This window comes from Cricetulus griseus, chromosome 2 (genome assembly GCF_003668045.3).
Source record: "Cricetulus griseus strain 17A/GY chromosome 2, alternate assembly CriGri-PICRH-1.0, whole genome shotgun sequence".
NCBI lineage: Eukaryota > Metazoa > Chordata > Mammalia > Rodentia > Cricetidae > Cricetulus > Cricetulus griseus.
In genome coordinates this window covers 200517600-200532283 of record NC_048595.1, presented here as the reverse complement: position 1 = coordinate 200532283, position 14684 = coordinate 200517600, and the positions used below count along the sequence as shown (strand labels likewise).

Here is a 14684-nt window from a genome sequence, read left to right as displayed (position 1 = left end):
ATTTAAAAACAATAGAATATGCACAAAACAATGTGGAAGATTTTTTTGGTTCTAATGGTAAATGACATACACCTTAATTCTATTGAAGAAATAAATCATATAATATTTACATATAGAAAGAAAACCATGCTTTAGACAGGGTAAGGGTAATAGAAGTCTGAGAAGGTGATGAATTTTGGAAGAATGATTTTTGTGAAAATAAATATTAGGAAAATCATACAAAAAGAGATAACCATGACTTATGCCTTATTTCATGTTGCCCAATGCTTATTTTCTTTGAGACAAAGTACTGTGTAGTCCTGGCTGGCCTGGAACTCACAGTGTAGAGCAGGCTGGCCTGGATATCACAAAGATCTGCTTGTATCTGCATCCTGAGTGGGAATAAAAGTGTTCACCATCATGCCCTGCCACAATGTCTACTTCTATAGACATACTTATATAGACTTAGAGTATGTTAAACCACACTGTATGAGTTATCACTATGTGTTAGGCTTGTTGTGAGGGCTTAGATATATTATTTCATTTAATTCTGACAATAATTTACAAAGTTAATAAATTTATTTGTTTTGCCCCTCTTGAGATAGCTAATTTAAAACATTCTGGAAACCTAGCAATCTTCATTGCCTTTCATTCTTGTTATCATGAATATTATTTAGTAAATTTTTCTTTATACTATGTATAATAATAGTAATACTATCTATGACTATCTGAATTTTAAAGATGGAATAAGAAAATATGAGGTGTATGTCTTGTCTAGTGGTGATATCTAAGTACAAATTATCAGAGTCTAGAATCACTCATTCCACCACAATGTGGAGCCTTCAGTAAACCTCTTTTCTGTTCAAGCCTAGACTGAATGTGAAAGTGAAACACGAGCTGTGTACAGGAGAGTCTTTTTATGCCTCAATTACAAAAATTCTTCATGCTGATATTGATCATCAGTTTTGCATAAATGCTGTATTGAGATGAGAGATGAGAGTCAAGCTTTTCCATATTGAGTGATATTTTCTTAGTTGTGCTCATGATTTAAATTAACTTATTTTAATCAATACCACATTGAGATATACATTTATTCTGTATATAATAATCAAGAGCTACTATATAAGAACTATGGATCAGTCATTCAGAAATGATATAAATAGGAATTATTTAAAAATGTGAGAAAAATCTGGACTTCGGCTCACAATATTTTTCCAGAGCAACAGAATACCATAAATACCAAAGTAAAATATCACATATGAAAATGATCTCATTCGTTTTGTGTGTAAATAATAATAGTGCTTAAGGCAAATATAAGTGGGGGATTAATATATTTGGGGATTCTTAATAAGGTCAAAAGATTTGAGAACATTGAGCAACGTTGTATACTTCATTAGCATCTTCAAAGGAGTTGGTTTCCTATGAAAATCTTCAGATGTGTGCAGGTCTTTATTAGACAGTCTTTTTCATTGTTATTATTTTGGTTTTTCATAACAGAGTTTCTCTGCATAACTCTGGCTGTCCTGGAACTCACTCTGAGACCAGACTAGTCAACTGAACAAATGATTGAGAGAAAATTACTGTATTTCCTTTAATAAGCCACAATAGAGCGGAGTTAGTTAGCATCACTGGGTAAATCCTATGACTTTGTTAGCATAGTGCTTGGAAAGTGAACTTATAATCTGGTTTTGAAATTTTTCCCAGGTTCAGAGAATGGTTTTGAAATTCATTTAGATGGCTTACATTTGCCAAAAGAATAACACCAGATATACAAAATAACACAGGCTCAGAGGGCCTGAAACTTTGCACTTTAAGCCGGGTGTTGGTGGCGCACACCTTTAATCCCAACACTCGGGAGGCAGAGGCAGGTGGATCTCTGTGAGTTCGAGGGCAGCCTGGTCTCTAGAGCTAGTGCCAGGATAGGCTCCAAAGCTACACAGAGAAACCCTGTCTCAAAAAAACCAAAAAACCCTTTGCACTTTAATATACAGTTAGTGAGGTGTAGAGGTAAGACTTACATCTAATCAAACTGATTTCTAGAAGTAAAGAACACAGTTCATGAAATCTTCAATTGTTTTTCACAAAATCAGTGTTAACAATGATTTTGGTGTGATTTCTTGAGATTAACCTACAGCTAGATATTGAGCCCATTCCAACAGGTAAGCTTAGAGTGAGTAATATGGTCTCTGCACATGATTGAGATATTGATGCCCCAACAATTTCAGCCAAAATACAAAAGATGGGATTCACACATCAAACTTTTTTGAGTTGATGTTTACCCAGGACCATTTTAGTTACCTGCAAATTATCTATTAGTGGAAATAAACATTGGAGTTAGAATATGTTTTTAACTCACATTTGTGATACCATCATCTCTCATGGGTACAATTTTTATATTTATTTCTTTATCTTGAAAAGTTCACATTGCATCCTGAACCCCATTTCCTGTAACACTGTATATGGAGGCCTATTGCTTCCTTTTGTTCAATATAAATTTAACACATTTTACAGACTGTGTTCAGTTTATTGTTATTTTATTTTGTTGTATTGATTGATTGCACGTGATATTATTTTACAGGTGCATAATAGAATTCGCTGTTCTTGCCAGACTTTGGTTATGCACACCTTTAATCCCAGCACTTGAGAGGCAGGGGTGGGCAGATCTCTGTCAGTTCAAGGATAGCCTGTTCTGAGACAGCGAGGGCTACACAGAAAACCCTCTACCTCTCTCAAACAATAAAAAGAATTCACTGCTCTTAGAGTTGATGGATCTTTTTCTTGAATTTTTTTTAAATATAGAAGCTTACTGACATTTACTTTTGAGATCCTCAGTGCTGTGACACTGCTGGGAGAATAGTAAACAAAACAGTAGAAGAATAGCATTAATAGCACCACTGTGTGTGTTTATAAACTCACGATTAAGAAAAGCATTTACAGGTATGTTATGGCATTTCCATGTGTTATTGTGATAGTTGTAAACTGGAGAGGAACCCTCAAAACCATTTAACACTGAGGTAGGAGGATCACTTGAGCCTGGAAGCTCAAGGTCAATCTAGGCCTTTGTTTCTCAAAGAATATATAACAAAATACTGGTTTTTTTTTCTGAATGATTTTCTACTCCAAACTTGTGTTGTCTCATCTTTTTTCCCCCTCTAAATTGCTAATGGGTGTGGAAGATAGAGAACGTAACTACTTCTTCAAGAAAAGAAAAAGTCTGAATTGGTGGCATAAAGCCTTCCATGGCAGCACTCCAGAGTCAGAGGCAGAAGGATCTTTGAGTTCAAGGCCAGTCTAGTCTACAAACTGAGTTCTAGGACAGGCAGCACTACACAGAGAAACATTTTCTTGAAAAAATGAAGTGAAAATTATCCTCAATAATCCCCACATCCCACTACATATTGTAGGAAATTATTTGTCATTTAGTCCAACTGTTTGAGTGTTTTAAGAAAATCTCACGTACTTAGAGGAGAGGTCGTAAAATTCACTTACCTTTTTGATGACTTATAATCACAAACCTCAAATTCTGCACTGTAGTTATTTTCCATGGGTGTATTTTATTGTGTTAAGAAAATTAATATTGGTTACATGGAAATACTGCATGATAACTGGTTCTTTGATTTAAAAGGCCACCTTTGTCATATTATTGATGATTACATAAGTAAAACACTGCTATTCCATTACTGACAATATGAATTGTGTGAGAAATCATGTATGTCAAATGCAAAATTCATCTATATCAACAGACTTTTCTTTTGTGCATTCTGTTTCAAATTATAAAACTTGAAAATATTTGTTTACTTACTCTGCAACGGACACAAAGTCAGTAATTTATTACAAGAAAGCAGTGAAATGTAAAAAAATAAAAGATCAGAACTGAAGAAAACAGAAATGATACTGTTGATAAAGAAATGCATATATTAATGTAAGGAGAAGAGAGAACTTTGAAAATTTCACCACAAAGAATGATAAACAGTTGAGGTGTTGGATGTATTAAGTCTGATTTGATCATTACACAGTGGATACATGAATCAAAACATTGCTTGCACCTCATAAATCTGTTCAAGAAGATTTAATTTTTTTAAAAAAGTGTAAGAGAATGCAAATCTACATAGCTAAAGAATGCTGTTATGGAACATTGTTTTGGAACTTCAAAGGCTGAGACTTGCCTAGCACCAACAGGCTTTGGATTCTGCAGACTCAAGCAAAACTCCAAATATCACAGATAGCAACAACGAACTAGACCCAACCACTGGAAATGACTTGTCTTTTCTATTGAGTTTCCTGACAGTACTAAGGGAGACTGTAATTAGAACAGCTCAAATCCGATAATATTGTATATGATAGACAAGATGTTAAGAAAATTTTTAACTCTAGGTTTTCAAGTGTACCTAAAGAAGTGAGCCCTTTTTTTCTTCAAGTGTTTGGAAAAGGGAACAATTTTGTAGATATTTAATTTGATGTTATTCAATAAAAAGTACCACCTTCACATACGTTCTGATTTGGAATTATTTGGGGCAAAGTATACAAAACGTGAAATTCTCCAGTAGTGAATGTGCACAATACTCACATTTTCAGGCACAAGGTGTCGCTCTTTACTCGGTGGAAAGAGTCCATTCATAAATTGGTTTGAAGAGTCCCGCACTCTACGTACAAAACCGACTCCATCACGCTGAGTGCTGCGGTTAAAAGGATCCTTTAAAATTTCTCGAGAAACCAGCGAAGATTGGATCTGAAGACAAGTATCTGACACAGGCAGCGAAAGGAGACATTTTGGAGGCCGATTTTATATGCAATGTTAGGTTTTCAGAGAAGTGGATCCTGCATTCTGCGACCTCTTCTCTGGCTTCTGCTCCTCGCAGCCTGGGAGGCAGGGAGCGGCCAGCTTCACTACTCCGTTCCCGAAGAGGCCAAACACGGCACCTTCGTGGGCCGCATCGCTCAGGACCTGGGGCTGGAGCTGGCCGAGCTGGTGCCCCGCCTGTTCAGGGTGGCGTCCAAGGACCGCGGGGACCTTCTGGAGGTAAATCTGCAGAATGGCATTTTGTTTGTGAATTCTCGGATCGACCGGGAGGCGCTGTGCGGGCGGAGCGAGGAGTGTAGCATCCACCTGGAGGTGATCGTGGACCAGCCTCTGCAGGTTTTCCACGTGGAGGTGGAGGTGAGGGACATTAATGACAACCCTCCAGTGTTTCCTCTTGGAGAACAAAAGCTGCTGATTTATGAATCCAAGCAACCAGACTCGCGTTTTCCGCTAGAGGGAGCTTCTGATGCTGACATAGGGGAAAACGCTGTGTTGGTCTACAGATTAAGTCAAAACGAGTATTTTTCTTTAGAATCACCAACAAATAGCAAGCAGAATAAAAGACCGTCACTCATATTAAAGAAGACCCTGGATCGGGAGAAAACCCCGGAACTTAATTTGCTTCTTACAGCCTCAGATGGGGGAAAGCCAGAGCTCACCGGTACAGTTCGGCTTTGGGTTCGTGTTTTAGATGTTAACGACAATGATCCGGAGTTCGATCATTTAGAATACAAGGTAAGAATAATGGAAAATGCTGCTAAAGAAACTCTTGTCATAAAGTTAAACGCCACAGATCGAGACGAAGGTGTCAACGGGCAACTGGAGTACTCTTTGATGTCAATCAAGCCCAGTGGAAGGTCTTTATTTACACTAGATGAAAACAACGGAGAATTGAGGGTCAACGGGACTTTGGATTATGAAGAAAATAAGTTTTATGAAATTGAAGTGCTGGCCACGGATAAGGGGACCCCCCCGATGGTAGGTCACTGTACAGTCGCGGTAGAAATCTTAGACACCAATGACAACGCCCCTGAAGTGACATTGACTTCCCTGTCCCTCCCAGTAAGAGAGGATGCCCAGCCAAATACAGTCATTGCTTTGATTAGTGTATCTGATCTTGACTCTGGTGTCAATGGCCAAGTGACCTGCTCTCTTACACCCAATGTCCCCTTCAAGATCATACCCACCTTTAAAAACTATTATTCCCTGGTATTGGATAGCAGCCTGGACCGTGAGAGGGTGCCAACCTATTATTTGATTGTGACCGCCCGGGACGGGGGCTCGCCCTCGTTGTGGGCCACCGCCAGTGTGTCCGTGGAGGTGGCTGACGTGAACGACAACGCTCCCGCGTTCGCGCAGCCCGAATACACGGTGTTCGTGAAGGAGAACAACCCTCCTGGCGCGCACATCTTCACGGTGTTGGCCACAGACGCTGACGCGCAGGAGAACGCGCTGGTGTCCTACTCTCTGGTGGAGCGGAGGGTGGGCGAGCGCTTGCTGTCGAGCTTCGTGTCTGTGCACGCAGAGAGCGGCAAGGTGTTCGCGCTGCAGCCTCTGGACCATGAGGAGCTGGAGCTGCTGCAGTTCCAGGTGAGCGCGCGGGATGCTGGTGTGCCTGCCCTGGGCAGCAATGTGACTCTGCAGGTGTTTGTGCTGGACGAGAACGACAATGCACCTGTGCTGCTGCCCCACGGAGCTGTGGGAGCCGGCGGAGCAGTGAGCGAGCTTGTGCCTAGGTCAGTGGGTTCAGGGCACGTAGTGACTAAGGTGCGCGCTGTAGATGCAGACTCTGGTTACAACGCATGGCTCTCTTATGAGCTGCAGCCGGCGACAGGGGGCATGCGCAGTCCGTTTCGCGTGGGTCTGTACACGGGCGAGATCAGCACAACGCGTGCCCTGGATGAGTCAGATGCCCCTCGACAGACTGTATTGGTGTTGGTGAAGGACCATGGAGAGCCCGCACTGACAGCCACTGCAACCGTGTTAGTGTCTCTAGTGGAAAGCGGCCAGGCGCCAAAGTCCTTTTCACAGACTTCAGGGCGCGTTTCAGTTCCAGAGGCGTCGCTGGTGACAGTCAACGTGTATCTGATCATCGCCATCTGCGCGGTGTCCAGCCTGTTGGTGCTCACGCTGCTGCTGTACACCGCGCTGCGCTGCTCGGCGACGCCCACCGAAGGAGCCTGTGCTCCCGGAAAGCCGGTGCTGGTGTGCTCCAGCGCGGTGGGGACCTGGTCATACTCGCAGCAGAGGCGGCAGAGGGTGTGCTCTGGAGAGGGTCCGCCCAAGGTCGACCTCATGGCCTTCAGCCCCAGTCTACCCCCCAACCTGGATAGAGATGAAAGGGAAAGACAGGAATCAGAATCAAATCACTCTGGACCGGTGAGTTTTTGACAAATCCCGCCTTTCTGGTAAAGGCGTAAAAAATTATTTAGAATTCAGTTTTAATGAAAAATTTAAAATGAATACTCTACATTTTGAGCGCTGTTTCAAGGAACAACCTCTGTTAGTAAAATGCCAGATGTGCATATATCCAGTTTTAAAATCATATAATCAGGGTTTTTTTCGGGTAAGAAGTGCCCCCATTTGTTTCAAGATGTGGTTATAAAATATTAGAGGTTCCCAGGACTAAATCGCCTGAAATAATCATTGTTTTACCTAAGCTAAGTCATATCATTTTATTTTTAATTTTCAGTGAAGTGGATAATCAGAGCAGATTACTTATATTCGCTTGTTATTTGTCTTTTAGCAGTACTTGTTTTGGTATTTTCACTTTCTTCAACCAGTTGCTTTAAAAATGTTGTGTCAGCAATGGATCCCTTGTCACTAGCTCTGAATTGATTTACTATCATCCCCAGCTGTTGTTAAATATCCTCTACCACCATGGTAAAGCTCATCTTCGAAATACTTGGAGAAAAAAATCCCAGTCTTGCATTCTAATATGGTGCTACTATTGAACAAATCATCCATTCCTGATTTTTTCATCAAAGTGCAAGAGATTTATTAAGTACTATATATCCAATGAAGGCTGATGCATGCTTCCAAAGTAAACTAGGCAAATAAAATGGTTCGGTCAAATCATGCACAATTGTTAGTTGCTATCTTGTAGTCATATAATTGCTGCTCATTTGCTTCCTTTCCTAAATTTTAATTTCTTTCTAGAAAGGAAAAGTTAAATCTATTGATGTGCATGCATGGTAATAATTACCTTTTCATCTTTTGAATCCTTCGTAAATGCCTTATCACTGATATCTTAAAATTTGTTCACTTGTTTAACCACATCTAAAGAGGCTAGTCCATTTATGACTGTGATTTTTCTAGCTCTGTGCCTCTTAGATAAGTGCAGAAGTGGGGGGCCACTCATGCATTTGGGGTGCATTCAAAGCACTTTCTCCTAAATTGTACAATATGCCATCTGGCATGATATTCTGGAGGAATTCACATGAAGACCTTTCTTGGAACTTGGGTTAAGAGCTTTTATTTTATTTTAAAAGTATTACAGTTATTTATTATTTATTGTGTGTATGCACATGCCACAGCATGTAGAGGGAATTTGCAGGAGTCCATCCTCTCCTTCCACTGTGAGGTTCAGGAAATTTACCACCATGTAAAAGGACTGGGAGTAAATTGCTAGATTAAAGATTTTGATCTGGAGGTTGATGAAATTATAAAGCTCATGCTTACTATATTGGAAGTGATCTATAGCCTCTTCATTGTGTTTATATGTAAGGCAGTCTTGAAGTAATGAATATAATTATGGAAGATCTTTTAATTCTTCCTTTCACCACAATTTTGACTTCCTGAGAAGTACAATCTGAGTAACTCTTTCTGACCTGCAGGAAAAGATTTAGAAGCAAAATGTCAGTATCAAATCCACACTTTCCCTTTAGCCGGTAAGATTAGGATCTGGTGAAACACTCCCAGTCTTTTACATATTAGCATTTTATTGTCATCTTAGAATACTGTGGAATTTGCAGGCTTTGATTTAGCATTTTAGTTTTTTGTTTTGTTTTTGTTTTTCAAGACAGGGTTTCTTTATGTTTTAGAGACTGAGCTGTCCTGGAACTCACTCTGTAGAACAGTCTGGCCTCGAACTCAGATTTGTCTGTCTCTCTCTCCTGAGAGCTAGGACTAAGGTGTGTGCCACCACCCTAGCTTGATTCAGCATTTTAAATGAAACTGTTTTATTCTTGCCATTAGTCTATTCATGTGCTTTGATTTGAAGTGTGAGAGTCATAGCAGCTGCATGAAAAGACATCACATTTAAGCAATAAGCGCCACCTCTCACATATATGATGAATTCTAATGTTCTCCAGATTTATGAAAAAATTATATGGAGTATTGTTTAGTAAGCTAAACCATTCTAGTTTTCTTTTATGAAATGGTGGAATCCTTGATTTTCTCCAGAAGTTTCCAAGAAAACGTTGTGAAGAACAAATTGTGTTGTGAATTAAGCCATGAAAGATCAGGGGTGCACATACTATGTTTCCTACTCCATGGAAACAACGCATTAGAGTAGTTTCTGTCACACCTTATTTCAAAGAGGATCTTTTGATAAACTTTGAAAAAATATCTTAAAATCACAAAGTAACCGCTCATAATCAATTAAACAGCATTCACAAATCATCCAGGGGAATATTCAAAAGTTGAATTAGAGTGGCCCAAGAAACGGTATCTAAATCAAGAACCCAATGATCTTTCTTGCATTTGCATAGTCAGTCTCATAATGTCGCTATACCGTCAGAGGAAGAAGAATATTTTGGTTCTGGTGCCCAGATTCCGCCCTTTCACAGAACAAACTCAACTACACGGAAACCAAAATACTCTATGAAGCTTTAAATAAATAGGGAAAATGGAGACTGCTTATAAAATATCTCATGAATGCTTCCTTAAAGCCGACGGTTCCAACCAAAATGCAGCTAGTATCTGCCATGCGGTTTTCTTGATGAAGAGGCCTGAGATTGCAGTGTCTGCTGCTCTCTCTCCTGTTCCTCGGAGCTTGGGAGGCAGGGAGCGGCCAGCTGTGGCTATTTCATCATCATCGAGGACAAACGCGGCACCTTCGTGGACAACATCGCGCAGGACCCGGGGCTGGGACTAGCGCAGCTGGTGCGCTGCCTGTTCAGGGTGGCGTCCAAGGACCGCGGGGACTTCCGGAGGTAAATCTGCAGAATGACATTCTCTGATCAACCTGGAGGCACAGTGCCGGCAGGGCGCAGAGTGTAGCATCCATCTTGGAGGTGACCTTGGACTGGCCGCTGCAGGTTTTCCATGTAGAGATGGAGGTCTTCAAGGAGGTCAATGATAATTCGCCCATGCTTAGAGAAAGAGAATAATTTTTTAAAAAATGATTTATGTAGTCTCATTTTACGTGCATTGGTGTTTTGCCTGCATGTATGCCTGTGTGTCAGATCCCCTGGAAATGGAGTTACAGACAGTTGTGAGCTGCAATATGTCTTCTGGAAAAGCAGCCAGTGCTATTTATCGCTGAGCCATCGCATCCAGACGTGTCCCCCCCCCCACCTCCAGGCCAAAAAAAAGCCTCTTATTTCTGAATGGGGGTCTCTGAACACTCAATTTCCTCTAGAGGGCGCTTCTGAAGCTGATGCTGAAGCACATTGTTTTATCTATATATTAAGTTCCAACAAGCATTTTCGCTTAAAATAATGATCAACAAATAGAAAAAAGAATACCACCTGTCCTGATTCTTTGGAAGTTGTTGGACAGAGAGAAAACATCAGAACTTCCGTTGTTGTAACAGTCATTGAGTGTGGTAAACCAGAGCTAACAGGATCTATTCATATCCAAATAACATCCTGAGGTGGGCAGAAATGGCCCACACCTTAAATCACAGCTCTCTGCTGGCAGAGGCAGGTGGATCTCTGAATTCTAGGCCAGCCTGGTCTATAGATAGAATTCTAGGGTAGCCAGAGAAACCCTGTCACGAAGAACCAAACCCAACCAACCAACCAACCAACCAACCAACCAACCAACCAAACAAACAAAAAACCAAACAGAAAAAAAATCCCCAAAACCCAAAAATTAAAAAAAAAGTCAATAAACCATCTTGGATATGAATGACAATGCACCAGAGTTTGATAAACCCACTTGAAATGACAAAACAAAAACAAAAAACAACAACAAAAATGATACTTTAGTAATTCAACTCACCACTTCTGATCTACAAGTCCAGAATAGAGAAAGTTCCTATGGGTTCTGAATGATTCAGCCTACTAGTAAGAACTTCAAGTTTTAAATAAATCCAGACACAGGTGAGATTAGAATTGATGGGAAACTGGATTTTGATGAGAACAGGGAACATGAAATCCAGGTCAACACAACTGATAAAAGAATTCCTTCCATAGTGTGGTCTGAGTGAAAGTTCTAGATGTGAATGACAATATCCTGGAGATAACGATTTTACTTCCTTGTCATTCTCTGTGCTAGAAGACGCTCAGGTGGGAACAGTAATCACCCTGATCAGTGTGTCTGCTCTCCCACGCTCACACTTTTTTTAAGCTGGTGACTCCTCCCGCTTCAAGAATTACTATTCTATATTCTGTATAGCGCCCTGGACCACAAGATCACAGCTCAGCTGACAGACTATAAGGTGGTGGTGACCGCCCGCGACGGGGGCTCGCCCTCGCTGTGGGCCACAGCCAGCGTGTCCGTGGAGGTGGCTGACGTGAACGACAACGCGCCCGCGTTCGCGCAGCCCGAATACACGGTGTTCGTGAAGGAGAACAACCCTCCTGGCGCACACATCTTCACGGTGTTGGCCACAGACGCTGACGCTCAGGAGAACGCTCTGGTGTCCTACTCTCTAGTGGAGCGGAGGGTGGGGGAGCGCTTGCTGTCGAGCTTAGAGTCTGTGCACACCGAGAGCAGCAAGGTGTTTGCTTGGTAGCCTCTGGACCATGAGGAGCTGAAGCTGCTACAGTTGCAGGTGAGGGGCGCGGGATGCTGGTGTGCCTGCTGGGCAAGGCTGAATCGTAGCATCAGTGTCTGGTGGTGATTGTGAAGGACTATGGAGAGCTGGCACTGACTGCTGCAGTCACGGTGTTGGTGTCTATAGTAGACAGTGCCCAGGCATTAAAGACCTCGTGGTGGGCCTTTGTGGGCGCCACCATGCCAGAAGCATCGCTAACGGATGTCCACATGTACTTGACTATTGCCTCTTGTGCAGTGCCCATCCTGTTGGTGCTCTTTTTTAAAATTTTTTTTCCTGTTGGTGCTCTTAAAACTGCTGTACATTCTGGTGCTTGGGTGCTCTTGGGCCTGGGAAACAGGCTGGTGTGGTTCAGTGCAGTGGGCAGCTGGTTGAACTGGCCACAAAGAAGACAGCAGTCGTGCTGTGGAATGGTCCCATGTAATCAAGACTGTATGAGCTTCAACTCCAACCTTCTGCTTAAATTCTTCAATTGAAGTAATGCACTGATAGTATGCCTGTAGTTTTGTTTGTCTTAATAACTAGGCTTTAGGCTCTACTTATGTTGTTGTTTCGTTAGTTTTCTTTCTAATTTTATGTTTTGAATCATTGATTGTCTCAGGTTCTTTGATTTCATCATAGTTATTTCGAGTTCTCATGTATTTTTCCAGTGAATAACTTATGTAGACATGTATTGGAAATTTGGATCATCATTTGTTTTCTTTCTATATTCATTTTCTTGCTAGTTTTGAATGATTAGCCTTGAAAATTATTAATGTATTAGTTTAAAACGTGGTCAGTTGTCTGATAATTGATAATTCTTAATTTTTTAATTTGGCTAGAGTTACAGGTATATTACAAAAATAGGTCAAGGAATATATATCTATACTATATCTATATCTCTCTCTCTCTATATATATATATATATATTCATTGCTCAACCAAGATAGTCTCATCAATAACTATACAAATTTTATACAACTGAGATATTAAAATGCTATATTACAAGTATAATAGTAGCATTTGTAAGTATATGACTTGTATTTGACTGTAAGATGAATAATTTTGTCATTTTCAAGTGAAGTGACAATTAGTTATTATATTGTTAATCTCACCTGGTAAGAATAAGACCACTATCACAATTTTTGAGCCAAATTTGAAGCAAGTTTTATTAAATACAGGCCAGGACAATGGACACTGGCCAGGTCCATACCTGGGATTTCCAGAGAATGGTGCTGAACTGCATTAGACATGGGCTTATAAAGGCAAACCCCACAAGGCTACACAGTTCCTGCCTTCATCCAATCAGGGGCAAGCATACACCCTGACATAATTCCTGTCTACCTACCTCCAGCTTATGTGTGGCCAAGCACATCTTGTGCAGTTGGAGCAACCAACTTGTTTACTGAAGAGAGAACACGTGGCTTGTTATCTTATATGAACAACAGCCCCAGTATTCCAGGAAGTTATCTGTCCTTGGGCAAGTGGGGCTTACAGTTAGAGGCATTTTGTTTTATAGATCTCTTAAGAACAGTAATTTAAACTTAAGATATAACTTTAGCCCTTGAAATATTTGTGTGTGTGTGTGTTTGTGTGCGCGTGCACATGGGTGTGGAAACCAGAGGTTGATGTGGGAGTTTCTTCAACTGTTTCTAATTGAAATTTTCACCAAACCTGGAACTTTCTGATACAACTAAACCATCCAGGAAGTTACAGGGACCTTTCTGTCTCCACCACCCTAGTGCTTGCTTGGTGTTTTACATAGGTTCTGGGTATCCAAACTTGCAGAACAAACTCTTTTACTGAGCCACTTTTTAGCCCCGTGTGCCCTTACTTTTCCCAAACACATAGAATAAAAATCACTTGTGAATTTAAAGACACCTAAACATCACCTAAATGAAGATCTGTCTTGTAATCATTCATTTGATTGTTTTCCTTTTATGGTGGCATATGAGTAATGGAATCTTTATCTTGCAGAGTTGGGGACCTAATCCAGGGTTTTGCACATGCCTAGCAAGCTTTATTGCTGAGCTACACTCCCAGCATTAATGATATAGCTTTCTTTTGTTAATTTGTGCTGAAATGTGGCTACCCAGTCTGGCCTCAAATCTGTGATCCTCTCCCTTCAGCTTCCTGAGTAGGTAGAATAACAGAAGCATACTACTTTACCTGATTAATGACTCTTTTTTCAATCTTATAAGGCATAAGTATAAACCTTACTCTATCTTGCCCCTCTGCTAGCATCTTTAGTTGAATTATCTTAATTACCAGATAAGGCCTATGGCACAGATACAGCAACCATCACTTACATCTTAAAGACAAAAAACCTGAAACTGAACTCACAGAGGTTGTGTGACCTGTTTACATCTGTCTTTGGAGGATTCCAAACTCATTGTGGTATATTGATCATGTGTCCTGTATTTGCTGAATTTTCTGAGCTAAAACTTAACATTTTGTAATTTTCTTCCAGAAAAATATTCAGAACTTGTCTTTGATCAGATAGCAAAACTTCCCATCCTTCAACCTGGTACGAAAGGCATTCAAATTTCCAGGCTTTTCCTTACTCTTTCACCTACATTACTTTAGGAGCAGGAATATTGTACATGTTCAATCACTAATATTTGATTATTGTATGATATTGAAGTATATTGTCTGGACAGTCTCTTCCATTTAGTAGGGCAGCTGAGCAACAGAGTCCGGGCAACATTTTCTTCGGTTATGTTTTAAAGGAGAGACAACATTTCAACAGTAAGGTTTCACAGAGGGAATATAAGTGTGAATAAAGGAGTGTTCTATTGAGAATGTGAACTTGAAAGATCAGCAGTGGGAAGATTACAAGGGGGGGGGAGCTCATAGAGGAATTTGCATAAATACTTAGGTATCAAGCAAATAGAGACACCCTTCCCAAGATAGGGTTTCTTTGTGTAGCTCAGGCTGTTCTGGAACTTGCCTGTAGCCCAGGCTGGCCTTGAACTCAGT

General features: G+C 40.8%; 2 protein-coding genes and 1 pseudogene across 2 annotated transcripts in view; all 3 read left to right on the top strand.

Annotated features, from left to right (window-relative positions):
• Window positions 1–14684, top strand: part of Pcdhac2 (protocadherin alpha subfamily C, 2) — a 197572-nt gene that overhangs the window by 48772 nt on the left and 134116 nt on the right. The gene's annotated exons all lie outside the window — the stretch shown is intronic.
• Window positions 3143–7171, top strand: LOC113833714 (protocadherin alpha-11-like). The gene is given in 3 exon segments (XM_035439650.1): window positions 3143–3234; window positions 4787–4866; window positions 4869–7171. Coding segments are annotated over 3 exon segments (2475 nt in total).
• On the top strand, window positions 8636–11766 carry LOC113833713 (annotated as a pseudogene).